General features: G+C 40.4%; 1 protein-coding gene across 1 annotated transcript in view; it reads left to right on the top strand.

Annotated features, from left to right (window-relative positions):
- The window catches only part of gudu (Armadillo repeat-containing protein gudu), a 54547-nt gene that overhangs the window by 17264 nt on the left and 12379 nt on the right, over positions 1-24904 (top strand). The window contains exons 10-14 of the mRNA XM_070099783.1: positions 9911-10216; positions 13050-13346; positions 14189-14380; positions 22975-23084; positions 23858-23969. Of these exons, the coding sequence (XP_069955884.1) occupies positions 9911-10216; positions 13050-13346; positions 14189-14380; positions 22975-23084; positions 23858-23969 (1017 nt within the window). The remainder of the gene's footprint in view (positions 1-9910; positions 10217-13049; positions 13347-14188; positions 14381-22974; positions 23085-23857; positions 23970-24904) is intronic.

Below are 24904 nucleotides of genomic sequence, written 5' to 3'. Positions count from 1 at the left end.
CAGCATAGGGCCGTAGACGTGGCTTATATACTGTAGTGAGGTGACGTGAAGCAGGTGGAGGCGGGGTCATAGTGGTACCATCCACTAGTCGAAGTAGGTCTTCGTCCAAAGGTTGAACAAGTGTTGAAAAATTCTTTGTAACAAGATCCCATGATGCTGCAGTGTCTGACAGTTGTGATGAATTGTTTGAAAAACCGACAAGTTGAAGATTGAGACACTTATGCAGCATATGGGACTGAACACATCGACTCCAGGTTGAGGGACTGATTACCTCATTCTCCTCCTCTCCTTACGCCTTCCTCTTTGTATTGGACTGATGAAGCCACTGTGTGGCGAAACGTTTCCTGAATAAAGATTCCCATATGCTGCATAAGTGTCTCAATCTTCATCATGCGTACATAATGTTTAACACTTCCTATAATATTAGTTGAAAATAATAATATTTTAATTGTATACCTGGACACTGTTTTTGTTTTGACTCCAGATCTGGTCTCTTCTTAACCTCTGTATTAACTTCCGGTTAATATTGATAATTAATGGCAACCTTTATTAATCTCTTGTTATCACTTTCCTCCGATGATCGTCACTTTCCTCTGATGACCGTCACTTTCCTCTGATGACCGTCACTTTCCTCTGATAATCGTCACTTCCCTTTGATAATCGTCACTTTCCTCTGATGACCGTCACTTTCCTCTGATGACCGTCACTTTCCTCTGATGACCGTCACTTTCCTCTGATGACCGTCACTTTCCTCTGATGACCGTCACTTTCCTCTGATGACCGTCACTTTCCTCTGATAATCGTCACTTTCCTCTGATGACCGTCACTTTCCTCTGATGACCGTCACTTTCCTCCGATGATCGTCACTTTCCTCTGATGACCGTCACTTTCCTCTGATGACCGTCACTTTCCTCTGATAATCGTCACTTTCCTCTGATGACCGTCACTTTCCTCTGATGACCGTCACTTTCCTCCGATGATCGTCACTTTCCTCTGATAATCGTCACTTTCCTCCGATAATCGTCACTTTCCTCCGATGACCGTCACTTTCCTCCGATGATCGTCACTTTCCTCTGATGACCGTCACTTTCCTCTGATGACCGTCACTTTCCTCTGATGACCGTCACTTTCCTCTGATGACCGTCACTTTCCTCTGATGACCGTCGCTTTCCTCTGATGACCGTCACTTTCCTCTGATGACCGTCACTTTCCTCTGATGACCGTCACTTTCCTCTGATGACCGTCACTTTCCTCTGATGACCGTCACTTTCCTCTGATGACCGTCACTTTCCTCTGATGACCGTCACTTTCATCTGATGACCGTCACTTTCCTCTAGCTGTCAGTGATCAATAAGAAAATTACCTTTTTTTCACCATTTAATAAAACTGAGTTGCAATCGCCATCTCTTTTAATTTCAGTATATTATTTTGACCACAAGATTTTTTCTCCCCATATTAGTGCATTATCGAAATTCACACAAACTCACATCTTGGCGACTACTATACCGACCCCATTTCAAGGGATGACTATGACACACGACAAGTGACATGTTTATCATGACGCAACATCCTCATGTCGTCCTTATTTAAAAACATTTCTACTGGCTGATGTTACATCACTTGGAGCGATACACAAATAACCCGCACATAAAAGAGAGAAGCTTACGATGACTTTGTAAATGGTCCAAGTCGGACCGAAACGTCGTCGTAAGCTTCTCTCTTTTATGTGCGGGTTATTTGTGTATCGTTCCAGTCACGGTATTGTGCCTTTTTTTGTTATTCACTTGGAGCGAGCTTCACTAATGACCAGAACTAACTGAACAATTACCTTTCGCGCACTGTGTGGAGCTTCTGGGAGAGCGTCTACAACAAAATGGTATGTGTGACACTTCCCTTTATAGATTTGGGAAGATGAATAAACAAGAAAAATGGACGGGGGCATCAGACCGTGGCCAGTGGCTTAGGCCGGTAGGTAACTTGGACGTGCCTCGCATGGGTCAGTAGGCCTGCTTCAGTGCTCGTTCTTTCTTATGTTCTTATAATTATACCGTTTTCCTTAGATATTCACTTCAGAAGTAATCCCCAGACGCCTGTGACCACAGGCAAGCGTATAACTATTCAGTTAGGTTAAATGGTATTAGCAGGTCCAACGCTTTACCACTGAAGTTAGGTAACGGTAAAGCGTCGGACCTGTTAATCTCGGTACTACTGTTCGAGCCCCCGTCCACCTTTCTATTTATTCATTTACAGTCGTTCATTACGACTTGAATCGAGTTCATCTGGGAAGATATTTAAAATGGTTCCCATAAGGACCCCTTACCATCCTACAATGAAGGTACGAGTGACCAACATTGTCAATGCCCTTAGCGGGGGATGCCGTGGAGGACAGCCTGGAGCAGCATCAGCAGGAGGAAGACCACAAGCCGGCGCCCATGTGTAACAACCCGCAGGAGGAGGCCGAGGCCACCACACCAGAGTGTCAGTCGTGGCAATATACTGTATTTACGGATTGTCTGTGTCGGGTGCAAGGAGGAACAAACCCACACGTATGAAATGGCGTAAAGTTATTTTTATGTTGACCTCTTGATGACATTGCTCCTTGACTACGAAAACTAACATTAATTAATATATCTTATACCTCTCAGAAACTCTTAATAAAAAAGTAATTTATTGAATCGTTTTGAACCAGAGATAAAAGAATTTGTTCCTCTTTGAATCCGTCACCCAGGATTGTGACTACATTTGCTTCAGGCTGCTACTACGAGACTGTTACACCTGTGTACTACAGAGTAACGCTTGTAACAAAGCAGTCAGCTCATTTGCCATATGACTTTCTCATGTATACTGTTGGTGTGCTTACTCGCTGACAACATTGGCTGTGATTCCACCATTAACAGTGAGAGACTCGTGGACACACAAGATCTCTATTATTACTACTGTATTCATAAAGATGTTCTGAACCCGCCAGGCTCGTACATAGCTTGGGAAACCTAAGAGGAACGGGGTGATAACCAGGTTTCATCCGAGGAAGGGGAAGGGACCTCCGATTCCTAAAAATAATGAACACTTCAACAGCATAACCCTTCAATGAAAGTGCCTTGATGCCGTTGAATGGCTCTTGATCCGTGGAATTAAATTCACCCTTCCCCTTCTCTGGATCATACCTGATTGCCGTCCTTTCTCCAGAACCTGTATGATCCCTTAGATTTTAGCGGTTCCCCAAGAATATGACAATTCACCTTACCAAGGCGCCTCCCTTTCCTCTAATGGAAAGCGTGTCTAGAAATCTTTATGCAGTACAAGTAGTGCACAGTAAGTCCTCACTTAATGTCGCTTCGTTCAACGTCGTTTCGTTATAACGTTGATGAAAAAATATCTATTCCCGGCCGGGGCTGCTGTGTGGAGTTTGCAGGTTCGTTGTTGAACCGCCTGGTGGTAGGTGGCGCTCATTACAATTTTTGCTTCGCAAGCATTTATCCCTTGGTTTAACCATGTTACAATGAGTGCTAAAGGTGCACTGTGCACCCTTGATGTTTATATCAATTAGCCTGAGGTAAAACTGGCCTCATTACACGTTGTTTCGCTTAAGTCGCAGTTTCCAAGAACCTATAGACGACCTTAAGTGAGGACTTACTGTAGTTTATGTAAACAAAACATTAAGCACAAAAGAAATACACTTGTGTCTGATTCCTCTTTTTCCAACCTCCCGGATAACTGCTTCCCCCATACACCTATGGATTAGTGGTACAGATTCTACCATTGTACTGTTAAGATGTGACTGCGGGTCATCTCATACTGATGATGCTGTGGACACACCACATGTCTGTAGCGTTCATGTCTCGCTTAATAACGGTGATGTTCTCGTCTGAGGTACAGTAGTCCGCAGGTATATTGGTATAGTGTACCACTACCTCGTCTGGTTTGTCAGTACATATACCACTGTACCGGTAGTGGTGAGGGTATTGTGTTATGATGCAGTACATACACAATACCGGTAGTGGTGTGGGTATTGTGTTACGTATTACATACATAGTACTGGTAGTGGTGGTATTGTGTTATGAAGTACATACACAATACCCGTAGTGGTGTGGGTATTGTGGTGTATTGTACGATTGTATTCTCATGTTTATTACTACATATACCACAATACTGGTAGTAGTAGAAGTATTGTGCCATGTAATACATAAACAATACTAGTAGTATTGTGAGTACTTTAGTGAAATGTACTTTCTTGTCTAGTATGTTTGTACACATATCACAACACTGGCAGTAGTGCCAGAACTGTTGTATTGTGTGTGATCGCCTACTTATATATGGCAGCTTATTCCACAAAACTGGTGGTAAACCATGAATATTCTAGGTGTAAACACCGAAATTCCAGTTAACTAGCCATGTAAACAAGACATATCACGCTAAATACATTCATAGTGAAATGTATTATGCGTTTTATGCCAAATTTCAGCTTGTATGAATCTATGAATACAGTAGCATGATTATGATAATGGCATACAATACCGAAAAGTGGATAAGACACATGCGCAACAGTTCGGAATATTCCGAAACGTTTCGCCTACACAGTAGGCTTCTTCAGTCGAGTACAGAGGAGACAGCAGAAGCAGTAGAGCTGTGAAGGCGATGTAATAAGTCCATCACCCTCAGAGACGTAGTTTTTAGGTGGTCAGTCCCTCTGCCTGGTGAAGAGTTTTGCTCAATTGTTCCAGAATATGGCACAGAACTCTTCTTCAGGCTGAGGGACTGACCACCTCAAAGCTATATCTTCAAAGATTGATTACATCGTCTTTACATCTCTACTTCTGACTCCTCTGTATTCGACTGAAGAAGTCTACTGAGTAGGCGAAACGTTTCGGAAAAAAGATACCTAGCTGTTTCACATGTGTCTTCGTGAACACAGTAGCTTACAACACACAGTACTGCTTGTTGTTCAAAATTTTCCTGCATTTTATTGGTTGGTATTTTTTATATCATTGTAATTGATATTTCAGATGTAGAAATTAACTTTTTTTTCCAGAATGACTTTTTTTTTTTGGCTTTTGATTATAATGCATTTTTTTTATAAATTTTCTGAAAGCATTTTTGTCTCGTGCTTTCTTTTTTTTCTTGCATCTTGTCATAATTTTTGCACCTATATATTTTTGATGTATGGAATTAATTGTATGAATTAATTTCATGAAAATAGAGTACACACAGACACACACACACACACACACACACACACACACACAGATGGAAGAAATGTGCAATTGTAATCAATCGCACTATAAGGTAAATCAATTATAAAATATTGCTACCCCACATAAAAACATAGCCACATATTTTAAAAACAGCCACATTTTTTTTTTTTGTTTTTTTTTTTTTATTCGCCGGTATTCTCCCGGCCCGGGTCTTTTCCAAGTAGTGGTGACCCGGCCTTGGCTCCCTATCTGGGGAGTGTCTCGAGACGTAAGTCTCCCATGGGAGGAGGTACAAGTACCCCCTCATTTTTGGGGCCAACTGTCCCCAGGCCTAGCCACAGTCCCCGCCCTCACGGGGCTCGTAGGGAGAAGCTAGGCCTCTGGTCTGCCATCTGCCCCGTCCCAAAGGGGCTCGTGGGGATGGCAGTCTTGTGAGCTGCAGGTGATAGCAAGCTCAGGCAGCCACATATTTTAAAACATAGCCACATATATTAAAAACATAGCCACATATATTAAAAACATAGCTACATATATTAAAAACATCGCCACATATATAAAAAAAAAAGGCGTTGTAAACAACTATAACTTTTGAAAAAATGAAGAGAAACAAAGGAAATTAGTTTTGGATTTAATGAAGAGGAAATTTGATATACAAAATAATAGAAACAAAGAGGAAGCGAGACATATTAGTAGGACCAAAAGGCCTATAAAATATTTTAGCTACAGTGAACAAGTAGCGGGTTACAGGATGGCCAAGTTTGAGGTAGTTAAAAGTTAGGCTGATCAAAAGATGGCTGAGTCAGTATCAAAGAAACCTTAGAAAAGACCGAAGAAATAATTGAGGAAAAAAGATAAAGGAGGAGAAAAAGAATATTTGTTCTCAACTTCAGTGTTTTGTCTTATTTAACCTAATAAGGGAGAAATTACGTCATTGAACCGGGGTTGAAAAATTAGACTAAAATCACGTAATACCTTCCTGGAAAACTACTCTTTTATATACATTATATATGCCAGTGTAACTGAAACATTATTCTGTCTTAATTCTTAATGGGGTGGACCGGTAAGCCAGCGGAAGGCCTCGGTCAGATGACCAAAAGCTCCAGCTGCAGGTCATCGTATAAATAAGACCCACGTCAGGAAACACTTGTCCTGCTTCCTGACAAACTTTACATAACCTAACTGAGGAAATCTGTAAGCTTCTAGAACTAAAAGATACTACAGAACAAAATTTCATGGATCTAACAAACTAAATCGCAGTCAAATACATTCATCATTTTCCTCTGAAGAATAAGGTCACAATACTGGCCGGAATAATTCACAAGGAACCCACACTTAGGTGAAACACCTTGTGATGGCGTGTCTGAGTAATTACCTTCTTCATAGAAACTGTCCAGTGAAGAAATGGAACAAAATTCGAAAAAAAGATGAGGGAATAGTAATTTTTTCGAGACTATCTTCAGATAATTCAGCTGATTTTCGAAATAGAAACAAAATATAAAAAAAATTATGGTTACAATCCGCACTCCTGGCGTCGTCCCACATGTGGGAATCCTTCTACAACTCCCTGATAAAATCCCAAGAAAATCAGAAAAAAATAAAAGATCTGGTGGTAATTTACAAACGAAAGATCACCGTAAAAAAAAATGATATAGCAGTAAAAAAAAAGATATAGCAGTAAAAAAAAATAATTTGCTGTTGTTCTGTCAAATTTCAAAGTTATTTTCATATAAATTAAGGTAATTGTAAAATTATTTACACTATTCGTTAGACCAAAATCTGAATATGAAACTGATTTATGGTGTCCATATAATTCCTCCAAAATTAGCTGAATCAGAAAAAAAAATCAAAGTCATGCTAATATTTTTTGACGTAAGCTACTGCCATGATCACTAGTTTTCAGCTCCTGTGCTGACATGATTATTAGTTCACAGCTATGGTCACCAATTTTCTGCATTCCGAACAATATGGAGCAATGCCCCTCACCACAGTGTTTGATCTTATCTGATGCTTCCTTGTAATCTCTCTTGGGTTGTTTACGTACCGAACTGTAAATGCTATACATTACCGACAAGTTTATAAAACACATGTGCAACACTAGGAATCTTCATTGACGAAATGTTTCGCCTGTGCTGTAGGCTGTATCAGTCGAATTCAGAAATGAATAACACTCCTGGAGATATCAGTGTTGGTGGAAATCGGAGAGACTTAATACTTTTCAAGCTTTCCAACTACTTCGCCAACTTCGTTTTCCAACAACGATGATGTCTAAAGGAGTGCGAGTCATCTATTCGACTGATGAAGCCTCCAGTGCAATCTAAGCGTTTCGTCAAAATGATTGCTGGTGTTGCATATGTGTCTAGCATATCATCGATTTCGTGATTACCTCCCATTTCTCAAGCATTATATAATAAAGTTGGTAGAATTACCGACAATATGTAACGTAAAAGGACACAAGTGCAACTACTGTTTGTAACGGCTTGACAAAGCTCCTGGAGAGCGAAACGTTGCCACAATAAAATGTCACATTAGTTGCACTTGTGTCCTTTTATTTTACAAGCATTATATAACTTTCAGATTAAAAGAAGAAAAAAAAGGCATATTTAAAAATGTAAGCAGGATGGTGATGTTTTCTCGACAGAAAACAGGAAAGCGCCTCTTGACGTGGGTTTAAGCATCCGCTGGCGTACCAAAGGTGGCATCCCATCCCATTTAAAACACAGAGGATCATCAAACATTGCCATACCATAATTATTTAGAACTAATAATAAAAAAATAACAAATGTGGGTTTTATGAATCAGCATAAATTATGAAGAAAGCTTGATGAGATTCAAAATTATGTTTTTAGTAGACAGAAGAAAAGTAAATACTCTAATAACCAAACAGATAATGAAGATTTTTTTTAGTAAAAGCAATAGGGAAAATAAGAAGCCAATAATGCAGAATTCGAAAAAGCTGTGCATAAATAGTAAAATATTTCCTCCTGGAAAAGAGTGTTAGATTACTGGTAAGGGATTCAAGGCGAGGCAGAATGTACTACAGCCTCAGAAAACGTTACAAATCTGTTTGCCGAACTAAACACTATCAACGGGACAAAAAGGATATTTTTGGATCTTTTAACTTCACGTGGGTAGTCACGTTTACAGACATACATATACATAAATATGCAATCGAATGTATTCCATATAATGTAACTTTTTTAATGACATGGAAAGGTAAGTTAGCAGCTAAAATGTCTACGTCACTTGCGCAAGATGGTCGTGGTGATAATAAAGTGCCGGCAGTCTGAAGTACAGCCCAACATGTTTGAGACGCTGCCCCCAGACAGTCGTGTAGCTACACACTGTAACTATGTATCTACCTGGTAAGAGGCTCTTTGTCTAGAAAATTGGATCTGTGCTCCACTGCGTTAAACTGAGCCAGAATGCTTTCCATCCCCCCTCTCACAGGCGCTGCACAATTTTTACGAGTTTATCGCTCCCCATGATAATAATAATAATAACAATAGTAATTGTATATTTGTTCTACTCGCAGTAACGTCCAATGGCAATATATTCCAGTTCTAAAACTGGCTTACGTGGCGCGCCACTCGAGATCCAAGTTTGAGTTTGGATGCTACGCTTGATGCTTTTGTGGTTACTTCACTTGAAGAAAGAATGATGAACCTGTGTGGAGGACTGTCTTGCCTAGTCATGTTGATGATACTAAGTGCCCGTCTTTCACAGTCACTGATGAAACTGGAAGGGAAGTGACGTTTGATGAATACCTGGTGCATTTCACTCGTCGTCAAGGTACTGAGGTTTACAAACCCCTGTATGCTCTCAAAAAAAGATAACTCCCCGTTTAGCCTTGGTATCGTGGTTCGAGAAGTGAATCAAGTTATCTTAATTGATCAGTTTGCATTACCCTTTAAAAGTAATTTACCTCTTGTTTACGCAGAAGAATGTTGATGAAAGGCAGCTTTACTTTCCTCCTTCATGGTTAACTTTACCGCAGACTCGACTGTAGTGAACCTCACTTTTACGTTGCAGTTATTAAGCCTTCTGGTTATTACGATCAGGGCTCTTCCAAGTGTTACAGTCTCATCGCACTGTCGGTTAGGATAACCACAAACCTGTACTTCCAAATACTCTATAAATAAATTAACCAAAACAGCAGTGATAGCCACCACTACCCAATAGCCATTCCAATGGATTAAACTATCACAAAATGCAAAACAATTGAAATCACATAATTCTCTGGGATCAATAAAAAATAGAACAAGTAGACTAAAATTATCATCGGTCTTTGTACATAGTTGATGGTCTGGACAACAGGTGCCTTAATTATACTGTTTATGTGTTACTGAATTTTTTCAAATCATCTTTTAAAAACGAGCAATGCCAAGATCATCATTAAGTAGGATTTGAAGAAACGGCAATGCTTGGAATCTGCGGTAATTATTACATCACAGTTTTAACATCTTCGATATATTGGCAAGATAAATCTTGAACAGTCAGCACATTACCCTCAGGTGACAATTTGTTCATGGGGTCTCTATACTGGATTGACAAGGCCCTGGGGAGTGAAATGCCTCTTCGTTAAAGTTCCTTACCATTTACACACTTGTTGATATAATATACTTCTTAGAATGTTTGTCAATTCTCTCACTTATTGTAAAAAAAAAATAAAATATAATTATAAATTAATTGGTATGTGTAGTAATGACTTATACGATCAGGGTGTCTGGAATGCCGGCTGCTATCTTGGATTTTCACCGAGACCTGTCGCTAGCAGACATCACAGACAGGAAGTGGCAGGGATAAGTAAGTGCATGGCGGAGAGTTTCATCAGTCGGGTGGCAGTACTAATATCTGATCTGGTTGCACCAGCTACGGGAGGCCAGTTGGTGGGTGACAGTGAGTTGTTGGAGGCAGTGCTGGAGGCCATCTGGCACGTGTCCCTCCTCCCTGAGCACGTCACAGCCGTCAAGGATCTCAACGCCGTGCCTATCCTGGTGGCTCTTCTTCATCACGACGACGAAAGGGTCAGTATCATCTTTTCCACATATATTATTGCTAGTTTGCACTTGTAGGTACTGAGCTCCAGCTCCTGGAGTTTGTGCCACTCAAACTTTAATCGACTGGCGTGTTTGGGTGAGTCTGTGTTTGTATGATGTTGCAGATGCTGACAACTGTTATTTAGTCATCAGCAGATGTGTACTCATCTACTCACCTATTTGTGGTTGCAGGGGTCGAGGCACAGCTCCTGGCCCCGCCTCTTCACTGACCGCTACTAGGTCTTCTCTCCTCCTGCTTCTTGAGTTTTATCATACCTCGTCTTAAAACTATACATGGTTCCTGCCCCCACCACGTCACTTGCCAGACTATTTCACGTCCTGACAACACTATGACTATGGAAATAATTCCTAACATCTCCGACTCATCTGAGTCTTCAACTTCTAATTGTGACCCGTTGTTTCTGTGTCCCATCTCTGGAACATCCTGTCTCTGTCCACCTTGTCAATTCCTCACAGTATTTTGTATGTCGTTATCATGTCTCCCCTAACCCTCCTGTCCTCCAGTGTCGTCCAGGCCGATTCTTAGTGTGTGTGTGTGTGTGTGTGTGTGTGTGTGTGTGTGTGTGTGTGTGTGTGTGTGTGTATTCACCTAGTTAAGGTTGCAGGGGTCGACTCATAGCTCCTGGCCCCGCCTCTTCACTGATCGCTACTAGGTCACTCTCCCTGAACCATGAGCTTTATCATACCTCTGCTCTTTAAAGCTATGAATGGATCCTGCCTCCACTACATCGCTTCCCAAATTATTCCACTTCCTGACTACTCTGGCTGAAGAAATACTTCCTAACATCCCTATGATTCATCTGTGTGTGTATGTGTGTATGTGTGTGTGTGTGTGTGTGTGTGTATGTGTGTGTGTTTTACTGCAGACAAGTAAGGCTTGACTTTAACCAGAGTCCCTAAGGTGTCCCTAAGGTATGTCAGGTTTAAGAGGCCCTCAGAAATCGAAAGTCGAAATATGAATAGTAAAGTAAGGGAAGGAAGGCAAAATACTTAGAGTTTATCATACCATCATATCGTGAAGCACTAAACTGTAGCATAGATGACTTATACCCAAGACCGGTCCTGAGTACAAGTGTGTAATTATATATTTGTAAACAGAAATATAGCCATGCAGGACCTATGAGAGGATGGGGGTTCAGCTGGTATATGGGCCCGAGGCCCCCCTGTAAAGGAGCCCCATTGAAATAGACGTTTAATTTTGATTTTTTCATTTGATTTTTATGGGTAATTTTAACTATTTTTTAGTTTATTTAGAAAAATAATTACGTAAAATTCACTTAGACTGGGGAGCCCCTCAGCTTGTTCCCAGAGACACCAAATCAGTCTTGTTCCGCTTTGCAAAATTTCTCTTGGAGGCCCTGGGCCCCATGCACGTCGTGTGCGATTTTCACTGCTTAATTTGTCACAAAATATCTGAGATATTTCAGTAGTTGCAACATTTATTATCACTTTTTTTGTCTCATTTTCATAGCCACGACTACATTTGTAAAAAAAAAATGCATTTTGGTGTCAATTTGTTGATATTTCGTCAGTTTATTTTCGTTTCCTCTTCTCTACCCGTTGATTGTTCCAATTAAATAACTTATCACATTATGTTTAATCACTGAAAATATGTGGACACTTTAGCTCTGTGGTGGAGGCATAACAAATGTACAACACAGGTATTGGGGAGAACTGGTTAGATAAGTACACTTTCAAGCATGAAACAACATATAGCAATCGGTACTTATCTGCTAACAGGATGTCCAGCAGCCTCTCCCTGGACATCCCTTTGGGGTGCCGTTCCAGATCCCACTGTGGCTGTGGATTAACAAGTGGGTTAGAAACCAATTTGCCCCAAAGGAGCGTATATCCAGCATTTCGCTATCTAATATGCTTATTGATACTTACGTAGTTTTGGGTGAATCACCCACGTATCACGAGATATATTGGTAATTCTAGTCAAATTTCACCCTTACCTATTAGCTGCAGCTAACGTAATTAGGTGTGGGTATGGCTGGATTAACCTGGGTATTGTAACTGACCCAATTTCTCTTCGTTTGTGGTATGGGAAGCATGACTCCGGTATTGATGTCTTGAGTAAGCTGCTACAGATCCTTAGTTATGTCCTCACGCGTTGATAGGGAGTACTTTGGTTAGTTTTTACGCGATAGGGTGATATCTTGTCCCTCTGTTCATAACACCTGAATGCATACCGCGACGCTACACTTGTCATGTATATACCACGGACGATACACTCATATTTCTTTTTAACAGTAGTTTTCCTAGTGGAGATTAACAGTATTTTAGAGTTTACTGTACAAAATTAGCGTTTTCTTTCTCTGTGGGAGATTTATGACATGTGTTGACGCTCTCATGTCTGAATTCAACCTAGCTTGTCGCCCTGCCCAGAGCCTACAAGTCATCCTCTGCACAAAAGAACTGCTGAGTTCAGCAGTTCTTTTGTGCAACAGTATTCAATGCAAGTGGGTAGATTTCTTGTTGTTTAGCTATAAACTAAAATTCACAATAGTCCCAACTTGTAGATAAAGTGGGGCACAGGTTTTCCCTTCATTTTTCTGCTAAGGTGAGAGAGTAATTACTCTCGTTTAAGCCTCTCTGTGTAGTTGATCAAGAACTCTAGCAAGGAGAGGAAGACGTGCCTTGCGACGCTATGGTACATACATATGTTCCTCATAATGCATTTTACGTGGAAAGAAGAATCCACTAGCCCCTTCTGGGGCTAAGTCTCTCAGAGGACTGAGGGGGGGGGGCTATGAGGGCTGAGAGATACCCCTTTACTGGAGAAATTTCTCCACAGGTATTGACCAACGTGGTTGGGGCGCTAGGTGAGGTGGCTGGTGACGCTGACTGCTGCCTCACACTGCTGAATGGCGGTGGAGTGACCACACTGATCCAGTTGCTACGACGTACCTCAGACAGACTTCTCCTGAACGTGACGCGTGCCCTGGGCTCCTGCGCCGCCGAGGAGGACGCCTTGGCTGCTCTACTTCAGCAGGACGGACTGCGTCTCCTTTGGTCCCACCTCAAGAACCCCAACTGTCGCGTCCAGGCTTCTGCTGCCAACGCCATCTGTACTTGCTTACAGCAAGAGTCGGTAAGGAAGGTGTTCTTATCTGTCTCTTTATCACTGCACTATTGATCAGTGAAGGTATTCCAAATGCACTCTAAAATTTTAATGGGAGATGCCTAATTAAAAGTATTCCAAAGGCACTCTAAAAAGTGGGAGAAACCTAATTAATTATTGCTTATATTTACAACGATTTATTGCACTCGATCCTCTGAATGTGCTATAAAAATATTTAATTATTACATCGAGATCCAATTTACTATATACGTAGTATTTGCAGTAATTTGGAACGTCTTGGTATATTACACTTTAACCTTCAGTCTACACTTAACACTTGAGCTTAATATGAATAGTTCAACATTTGAGTGTGGTTGTCAGTGGTGAAAAAAAAAATGGCTGGTAGGGAGAAGCTCACCATCACAGAGGTGATGGTGAGCTTTGAGAAATCTATTTTCCGTATGGGAAAAGTGGCAGTCATTATAGTGCAACCTGGGAACGTTACCTGGAAGCTAGGTTTCAGTTCCCGTACAATCCCTACTTAGGAGAGGAATCTTATGACCTCTTCGATCCTTCGTGGATCACTCTCTTTAAGAGCTCTCTCCCTCCAAGACAGTGTGACTTGAAGGAAAAAACACCTTCACCATCATTCATTCACTGTACTTCACACCTCCAGGACTGCAACAACCCTACCTTTCCCTACCACTTCCAGGACTCAAGTCCTGCTAACCGGTTTCTTATAATCCCTTCATAACTTATGAACTGTTTGGTGGAAATATGTAATTTTTTAATATTTCTTTTGGTATTTAGACTCATATTACTTCAGCTAAATCAATAAAACTATAAGGATGTGTATGGTGGTGGGGGTGCAGGAGGGGTTGGCAGAGGTGGTGAGGAGCCTGGTGGGAGGCATCGAACTACTGGTGTCGTTACTGGAGAGTCAGAGCGAGTCCGTCCTCTCGGCCGTGTGCGCTGCCATCGCCAGGATCGCTAGAGACCCTCAGAATTTGGCCATCATGACAGACTACGGCGCTGTCACTTCTCTCTCCAGATTGGCTGTCAGGGTAGGCCAGAGAGAGAGAGAGAGAGAGAGAGAGAGAGAGAGAGAGAGAGAGAGAGAGAGAGAGAGAGAGAGAGAGAGGGAGAGAGAGAGAGAGAGAGAGAGAGAGAGAGAGAGAGAACGAACGAACGAGCGAGCGAGAGAGAATAAATGCGTGTAATTACCTATTTATTACAATTACAGTTACAGGAGCTGAGAGTTAAGTTAGGTTAGGTTAGGTTAGGTAAGGTTTGTCAGGAAACAGGACAAATCTTTCCTGACGAGGATCTTAGGAATATGATGACCCACATCATACGACTAATATCTGACCGAGGTTTTCCTCTAGTTTACCGTGAGGACCGAGGAAATGAAGCTTAGCCCTCAGCCCGCTAGATGGTAATGCGGGCGGTAACACGCTAATGATTCCAGCGTGTCTGCCCCTCAAGGAAGGTTCCTTGATGGTGGTTAGGGGCTCTTGATCTAGGAAACTGGATCTGTGCTCCAGTTTCCTGAATTAACCCTGAATACCTTCCATTCCCCCCCAACAGGCGCTGTATAATCCTACGGGTTTAGCGCTTCCCCTTTATAATAATAATAATAATCCAGCGTGTCTGAACAACTAGAACCCCCAGTTTTTAAGGGCTTTTCCCTCACAATATTTTAGTGTCTAAATTAGCCTTTTAATAGGGAATTCTGTTGAAAGATTTTTTTAACGTCTAGATAAAAGCAGTCAATCCATCCATATTTTCCTTTAACAATTTTCGTGATTATCTTATTAGCTAAATCGAATTGCTTACTTTATAGTAAGATAAGATAAGAGATAAGATTTCGTTCGGATTTTTAACCCCGGAGGGTTAGCCACCCAGGATAACCCAAAAAAGTCAGTGCGTCATCGAGGACTGTCTAATTTATTTCCATTGGGGTCCTTAATCTTGTCCCCCAGGATGCGACCCACACCAGTCGACTAACACCCAGGTACCTATTTGCTGCTAGGTGAACAGGACAACAGGTGTAAGGAAACGTGTCGAAATGTTTCCACCCGCCGGGAATCGAACCCGGGCCCTCCGTGTGTGAAGCGGAAGCTTTAGCCACCAGGCCACCGGGCCTCTTGAAATATTTTATCTATTTTCCTCTCGAGACTGATCCAATATGTCCAACCTGGTCTAATGTCAGTATCAAAAGTAATTTCTGAACTTTTTCTTTACTTCACCATCCTCCATTGCAGTTGTCTGGAAATCAAATCATTTAGAAAAATCTTATAAACGCACTCTGAAAATTTCTCTTTATGTCACATTTTTAATTGTCCTTTATTAGGTTTGTGTGTGTGTGTGTGTGTGTGTGTGTGTGTGTGTGTGTGTGTGTGTGTGTGTGTGTGTGTGTGTGTGTATGTATGTGTGTGTGTGTGTGTGTGTGTGTGTGTGTGTGTGTGTGTGTGTGTGTATTGTCATTGTATAGGGAATGTCTAAAGAAATTATTTTTGTTGAAGTGGTATGTGGCTCTGTATTCAAACTTACGTATTTTAAATAAATTGCATAAATGTTTTCTTCTTCCTTTTCATTATGATTATTATTATGATTATTATTATTATTATTATTTGTCGTTAGTATTAGTAGTAATCATTACTGTAACAAGTGTAAATAGTTCTAATATCTGAATTTATATCGTGTACATTAATGCTTCAAGTAATTTATTTGATTCGGAACATAATAAGGTAGGGTGAAATTATTGTAGTCATAACCATAATATTTAAAGGGGCGGCCCGGTAAACCAGCGGAAGGCCTTAGTCAGATGACCAAAAGCTCCAGCTGCAGGTCATCATCTAAGACCCACGTCAGGAAACACTAGTCCCCTTTGTTGACATACCTTACCTAACCTAACCTTCGGAACGAAATAGTACCGAGTACTTTAAAAACTCTGACCACAACCAAATTTAAGTTTAGACCTAGCTAAATTAACACAAGTCCTGAGGAGCCTAACATGAGCATCGCTTTGATGTCACAGTCATCGACGTAAGTACATCAGAACTCAATTTAGTTAGATTTATTGTTTGACAGGGAATAAAACAAGTATTTTCTAACCTACAGCTGGAGCTTTTGGTCATGTGACCGAGGTTTTCCGCTGGCTTACCTGTCCACCTATTTAAAAATTATGGTTACGATTATAACCATTAAAGTAATTTCTCTTCAATATAGGTGTTCAAAGCCTCTAATTGCCGTATAACCATGCTGTTACTGTTGGTAACAGTACCATTCCCATATAACAGACAATTTTCCTGAAATGTGAACCATAGGGAAAAAGAAGCTGCCACTTTTGTCTCTTGGTCAGTTTCTCGGACGAATCAAATGCGTTTGAAATTCTTCTCCAAAGAAAGAAGCAAAAACATCGGTCAAAATTCAGGTTACCAGGTCAACGACCTGATACCTTAGAACCGTCTACACAAAATCTACAGTATCTTCTACGTTATTATATTAACTGTTGTTGCTTTTGCTATGATTAATAGTCGTTACTGTTTCGGTAGATATTATTAATTTATAAATATTAATTTGATTATTTATGCTAGTACTGTTTAATTTAATTTTGCTTTGGGAACCGGAGAATATTATAGGGGAAGTGTGTAAGGTAAGCCGTGTGTTCCAGTGAGTGGAGGCTAACTGGGTAACGTTACACAGGGTAATCTTGGGTAAATGGCCTTAATTAAGGTAGAACCTCCCTGATTACACCTATCTTAAAAGTAGTGTGTGATCTTCATGTTGACAGGGATTTCCCTCTGTAAGATGTCAAGGAGCGAATTGTAATGATGTGCTTAACAGGTGGCTGTACATTCATTATAACGTAAGGTTAAGTATATAAAGCTCATCATTCTGCATTATAGGGGTCTGGAAGAAATTCCCCTATAATCTTGCAAGATGATGATTCTAACTAAATCTGCTTTAAATAATATATCTTGTAATTTACAAAACGATTGTAACATACATACTTAAAATTAATTTAGAGTTACGTGTAAATAATTTTATTGCAGGGTCAAGGAGAAAGGTAAATTATTTAAAGTTAATTCATAATTTTGGGATTATCTAAATAGATACATTAATAGAGTTCCGGTCAAAACATTCTATAGTGTACCGTCATCGTGTATTGAGTACACAATCTATTGTTAGTGTTTCCAGTTGAAAGTAACGTAGTGTTACCACCCTATGTTTTGAAGCTGTTACTCTATTCTTGTACTAAAGCATGTTTACTATATCGGTCATTGTGCTTTGCTCATCAATAAGTGTAGCACACTTGCCTTGTGTGTATGCTAGCGTGTGACCCTCCGTGACCTCGTCCCTCACAGCTGATGCCACCACCTGATACAGAGTTTCCTGCACAAGGTCAGCGTGGGAGAGCTCGAAGAAGCGGCCAGTCTCCGCACACGACTGACGTACTAACCAAGTTGTTTGCCTATGACTTCATAACTGTATTTTTTGGTTTTCCTTTCTAATATCTTGGACTTAATACAGTCTTTTACCTGTTATGATGTGCGTGTTTGTGTGTACTCTGTAGATCACCCGATTTTTTGGAGGTGAAATATATTTGATTAGAGTTGATGGTGCGAGTAGTGTTCATTTTTCCCTTGGCCCGAGAGGACAGGTGAGCAAGCCCGCAGGCCAGAGTACACTCCGGACAGTCACCTCTGGTTTCGGAAGGGCTTTTACATATTACTGGACTGACTACCAATGCAAATGTTCTTGTGTGAATACTCTTGTAAATATTATACGCAACTTGAATGTATAGCGAACTTGCTCATAAAAAAAACAAACTTGACAGTGAATGGTACGGTAGCTGGAACGTGTTTGCATGGCTATTCTTATATATTTTTGGATGCGTTGACTTCCTTGCCAACTCCAAGAGCGGAATTGTTCGCAACTGTCTGCCTCTCGTACTTTCATCTGTTACCAATAAGTAAACTGGATTGATTTTCTATCGGCATATACGTCCTGCTAAGCCAGCTTGAGGACACAGCTGGGGTTGATGTGGCTTGCTTTCTTGTAATGCCTTTGATCAGAGCAGACTGAGGATAAATACTCCTGTTTGACCCCCAGTCCCAGACAGGTTAATAAAACATTTCAAACATTTCCCTAGTGATTCAACAACTTGAGCACTAGACCAAATACTGTACAGTCCAATAACATTACCGTAGGTATTAACATATTTTATTTTCAATATATATATATACATCTTGTAGGAGTGAGGAAGAGCCAGTTGTGAGTGTGGGGGAAGTTCGTGAGGCAGTAGGTAAAATGAAAGGGGGTAAGGCAGCCGGGATTGATGGGATAAAGATAGAAATGTTAAAAGCAGGTGGGGATATAGTTTTGGAGTGGTTGGTGCAATTGTTTAATAAATGTATGGAAGAGGGTAAGGTACCTAGGGATTGGCAGAGAGCATGCATAGTTCCTTTGTATAAAGGCAAAGGGGATAAAAGAGAGTGCAAAAATTATAGGGGGATAAGTCTGTTGAGTGTACCTGGTAAAGTGTATGGTAGAGTTATAATTGAAAGAATTAAGAGTAAGACGGAGAATAGGATAGCAGATGAACAAGGAGGCTTTAGGAAAGGTAGGGGGTGTGTGGACCAGGTGTTTACAGTGAAACATATAAGTGAACAGTATTTAGATAAGGCTAAAGAGGTCTTTGTGGCATTTATGGATTTGGAAAAGGCGTATGACAGGGTGGATAGGGGGGCAATGTGGCAGATGTTGCAAGTGTATGGTGTAGGAGGTAGGTTACTGAAAGCAGTGAAGAGTTTTTACGAGGATAGTGAGGCTCAAGTTAGAGTATGTAGGAAAGAGGGAAATTTTTTCCCAGTAAAAGTAGGCCTTAGACAAGGATGTGTGATGTCACCGTGGTTGTTTAATATATTTATAGATGGGGTTGTAAGAGAAGTAAATGCGAGGGTCTTGGCAAGAGGCGTGGAGTTAAAAGATAAAGAATCACACACAAAGTGGGAGTTGTCACAGCTGCTCTTTGCTGATGACACTGTGCTCTTGGGAGATTCTGAAGAGAAGTTGCAGAGATTGGTGGATGAATTTGGTAGGGTGTGCAAAAGAAGAAAATTAAAGGTGAATACAGGAAAGAGTAAGGTTATGAGGATAACAAAAAGATTAGGTGATGAAAGATTGAATATCAGATTGGAGGGAGAGAGTATGGAGGAGGTGAACGTATTCAGATATTTGGGAGTGGACGTGTCAGCGGATGGGTCTATGAAAGATGAGGTGAATCATAGAATTGATGAGGGAAAAAGAGTGAGTGGTGCACTTAGGAGTCTGTGGAGACAAAGAACTTTGTCCTTGGAGGCAAAGAGGGGAATGTATGAGAGTATAGTTTTACCAACGCTCTTATATGGGTGTGAAGCGTGGGTGATGAATGTTGCAGCGAGGAGAAGGCTGGAGGCAGTGGAGATGTCATGTCTGAGGGCAATGTGTGGTGTGAATATAATGCAGAGAATTCGTAGTTTGGAAGTTAGGAGGAGGTGCGGGATTACCAAAACTGTTGTCCAGAGGGCTGAGGAAGGGTTGTTGAGGTGGTTCGGACATGTAGAGAGAATGGAGCGAAACAGAATGACTTCAAGAGTGTATCAGTCTGTAGTGGAAGGAAGGCGGGGTAGGGGTCGGCCTAGGAAGGGTTGGAGGGAGGGGGTAAAGGAGGTTTTGTGTGCGAGGGGCTTGGACTTCCAGCAGGCATGCGTGAGCGTGTTTGATAGGAGTGAATGGAGACAAATGGTTTTTTAATACTTGACGTGCTGTTGGAGTGTGAGCAAAGTAACATTTATGAAGGGATTCAGGGAAACCGGCAGGCCGGACTTGAGTCCTGGAGATGGGAAGTACAGTGCCTGCACTCTGAAGGAGGGGTGTTAATGTTGCAGTTTAAAAACTGTAGTGTAAAGCACCCTTCTGGCAAGACAGTGATGGAGTGAATGATGGTGAAAGTTTTTCTTTTTCGGGCCACCCTGCCTTGGTGGGAATCGGCCGGTGTGATAATAAAAAATAAAAAATATATATATATATATATATCAACAAGTCTGCCGTCTCCCACCGAGGCAGGGTGACCCAAAAAAAACAAAGAAAATCCTCAAAAAGAAAATACTTTCATCATTCAACACTTTCACCTCACTCACACATAATCATTGTTTTTGCAGAGGTGCCCAGAATACAACAGATTAGAAGCATATACGTACAAAGATATACAATATATCCCTCCAAACTGCTAATATCCCAAACCCCTCCTTTAAAGTGCAGGCATTGTACTTCCCATTTCCAGGACTCAAGTCCGGCTATATAAAAATAACCGGTTTCCCTGAATCCCTTCACTAAATATTACCGTGCTCACACTCCAACAGCTCTTCAGGTCCCAAATACCATTCGTCTCCATTCACTCCTAACACGCTCACGCACACTTGCTGGAAGTCTAAGCCCCTCGCCCACAAAGCCTCCTTTACCTCCTCCCTCTGGGTAGGGGTCGAGGACGACCCCTTCCTCGCCTTCCTTCCACTACAGATTTATACGCTCTCCATGTCATTCTACTTTGATCCATTCTCTCTAAATGACCAAACCATCTCAACAACCCCTCTTCAGCCCTCTGACTAATACTTTTATTAACTCCACACCTTCTCCTAATTTCCACACTCCGAATTTTCTGCATAATATTTACACCACACATTGCGCTTAGACAGGACATCTCCACTGCCTCCAGCCGTCTCCTCGCTGCTGCATTTACCACCCAAGCTTCACACCCATATAAGAGTGTTGGTACTACTATACTTTCATACATTCCCTTCTTTGCCTCTTTAGATAACGTTTTTTATCTCCACATATATCTAAACGCACCACTCACCTTTTTTCCTTCATCAATTCTATGATTAACCTCATCCTTCATAAATCCATCCGCTGACACGTCAACTCCCAAATATCTGAAAACATTCACTTCTTCCGTACTCGCCCTCCCCAATTTGATATCCAATTTTTCTTTAATATATATATATATATATATATATATATATATATATATATATATATATATATATATATATATATATATATTCATAAATAATTGTAGAAAAAATTGCCATTCGTTAGTTCAGTAGAATATGTATTATATTAAAATAATACAAGCAGTTTTACTTAAAAATAAACGTGTGTATATATATATATATATATATATATATATATATATATATATATATATATATATTATATATTCTATGTGAACATTTATTAATAAACAATACATTTACAGAAAAAACAAACATGAATACAATGGCACAATGTATCAAAGATCATGAATTTCCTCCTGCTCCTCCGAGGCTGGACGTGAGCCAAGTATCCAGCAAGCATTTCCCCTATATATATATATATATATATATATATATATATATATATATATATATATATATATATATATATATATTACAATTTTTCACTTATTCGAGTTCCGTTTTGTTCATATAAAAAAGGCAAATTACATCCTAAAGTAGCACAGGTCATGTCCTCATTTCAACTGAAATCACGTAACTTGCTGTAGTTAGTCACAAGTCACTTATACACAGCTAGCTTTGAGAAGTGATAATGCTTGTGTAGCGTAGATGTATGTAAAAATCAATGTAAAAATCTTTACAATAGGATATTAACGTTAAAGGTGATAAATTATTGCTTAATAATTTTGGTTAAAGCATTTTCTATCTATAACACACGTTATTACTGCTGTATCTACTGTTATGTGACGTTATACATTCTGGCACTGTGGCCCGGACAAAGATGTGAGGTGCTTACATGATGTACGACACAGTAAGACTCATCACGTTTATTCAACCAGCATGTGAAGCGAGCCGTTGAGGCCCTCTGGCAACCGGGGCCCAGTCAGCCACCCGCTGGCACACCTGCCCGGGTCATTAACCAACACCTATTCCCACCAGGTTTGGAACTGCCCTCAGGAAGAGCCGAGTCCGAGCCGAGGACACAAGGTGCAGACCCATTTCCTAGCGACTCAGCACCAGGGTGACCGCTAGGACTGGTTACTGGCTAAGCTAGCATTGTTGGTTGTTGTGCAACCCTTTTCCCCATCCCTCAGCTGACCTGATTCCAAAAATTTTTAATAGTCCTTTCTCTATCTTTATCTCTGCCTCTCATGTCTCAATCGTTGAATCGTCTGGCATAGAAACAGTGCAGAGGACCCTAGAGGCTTTATAACCGATGACGTGACTGATGAGCCAAAATTACCTCAATCCTCTGTGACAATTTTTGTTTATCCTCAATATTTTTGAGTACAGTAGAACAGTCTTCCTCCTATCATTTTCTTCTTTTAGCCATCGATTTGCTTTCACATATATTTTCTATCGTAACTATTTACATTTTAATATCTACATTAATACTGATATCATATAAATAAATTTTAAACATTGATATAATTAAGCAAAAATAATTACGTTTCATATAAAAAGCCACCATATAAATTTTTTGGTAATCGAGAGAAGAAATGTTTTTCTTTCTCTGACACCACCACCACCACACTGTTGACCATTCATCCTGCAGCACTCTCTGCGACCTACTACACCACCAGACGCTACTGACGCAGTAACCTCCACATCCGCAGGAGAATGACAGTCTGAGGCCTTACCTGGCGGAGGCCATCGCTGCCTGCTGCGTCTCCAGGGAAACTGGTCTCCTCTTCGGCCAGGCTGGAGCGGTAGCACCACTTGTTCAGTGAGTGTGGAAACGTTTTATGTTTTGGATTGTAGATAAATATATCCAAGTAGCAGTAATATCGGATAAGGATAGGAAAAAAGGGGTTTATTCGTCGGGAGAAAAATACAAATATATCTGATTCGGAAGTTTTTGGTGAGTTGACAGACATTTTCCACTGGCTTACTGGTCCGCCCCGTAAAAATATACCACATTATGAAATATAAAAACATTAAATAATATCATCAGAAACAAAAGTTATTTCTTTCTTAAGACCGCTTAGTTAATGACTTATTTAAAATGTGATATAATGAAATAATATATTTTTAAACAAATAAGTTATCAATTCAGAGACGCTGAGATCAGAAAAAACTTTCAACAGTTAAGACAACTGTTTGTCAGACGACAGCTTCGTCAAGGCTTCACTTGGTAGAATTAATTGAGCGGAAGGATGTCTTAATCTACTGTAAATGTCATTGTAATACCCACGTTTGTCAACACTGAATTTTCTAACCAGTTTAGTCAGCGATCAGCTATTTTATTCTTGTTCAAATTTCTCTATTCTGGGAATGGGTGTAGGGGGCGTTGATCCCGAAAATATTGTTCAGGCATCCTTCACGTTGTGTCTACCACTTTAACTACTGAGCATTTATCCGAGTGGTCCTCTTACAAAAGAAGGCGGCTTTACACAGAGTGCACAGATGATAAAGAAGAAGCAGATTTAGTGCTACAGAAAGCAACTTCCTTCGTCTCCCAGAGATACCATCAACGCCAATACCATTCATCCCCTTCAGGTACCTAGAAACGGATGACAGCACCATCAGGAGGCCGACCTGCAGAGCTCTTCACCGCCTCTCCCTAGAACCAGAGAACTGCGTTACACTTCACCAGAGTGGCGCCGTACCGGTGAGTGTGTTTATGAACTTTGCCTTGCAAGATTGCGTAAGTGTCCACTGGTGTCAGTCCTAACATGGACGTGCTACCTTAAACGAGTGCCAGGAGTGTCATTTATAATATGAGAGCGTCACTGAGTAGTCGAGAGTGAGGTTAGTAACTGTATATAACTATACGAAGTTATGGGCGAGAATATTTAAGTATCATTATTATTATAAATCCAATGTTATGGTGTTAGATTTTATGTCTTCTCCCAGGAAATGATTTGTCTTCACTCCAGGTTTTTATTCTGTTTGGTTTAGAAAAACACGTAAGTAAACACTGGGACATATTCATTAGAAAACGATTTCTAATAAATATGTCCTAGTGCTTGTTAACATGTTTTTCTAAACCAACTTGTCGGTATTTATTACCAAGATTTATACCATTATTCTGTTTATTCATTTGACAGTCGTTCATAACGACTTTGGTTTAATATTAATATATATATATATATATATATATATATATATATATATATATATATATATATATATATATATATATATATATATATATATACACTGATCTCTGGCTGAAGGAGACTCGAACCTACGAACCTTAGGACAAGGTACGCAGTGCTTTACCAATCTACCCACACTGGACAATACCTTGGCGTGTAGCTTGCGCTACACGTTTGATCCAAGGCAGCCAGCTTTCAGGGAGAAGGCTTACAGCTGTGTTTGTGTTTGTGTTTGTGTATATTTCGCCTGCTCTCGCGAATTCCTTGTGTGTATTATTTTATTTTTTGGTGATGGTGATATGTTATAGTGCTCATGTTATGTTATAGATGTTGGTGGAAGTGTCGAGGTATTTTTTGTGTATGTCTTATTTTTGTGCGAATGTTTAAAAAAATAAGTGTTTTCAGTGATCATAGTAGTTTTGAGATGCATGATCTTAGATTTTTG

Source organism: Cherax quadricarinatus, chromosome 69 (assembly GCF_038502225.1).
Source record: "Cherax quadricarinatus isolate ZL_2023a chromosome 69, ASM3850222v1, whole genome shotgun sequence".
Classification (NCBI taxonomy): Eukaryota; Metazoa; Arthropoda; class Malacostraca; order Decapoda; family Parastacidae; genus Cherax; species Cherax quadricarinatus.
This window is presented reverse-complemented; position numbering and strand designations above follow the sequence as displayed.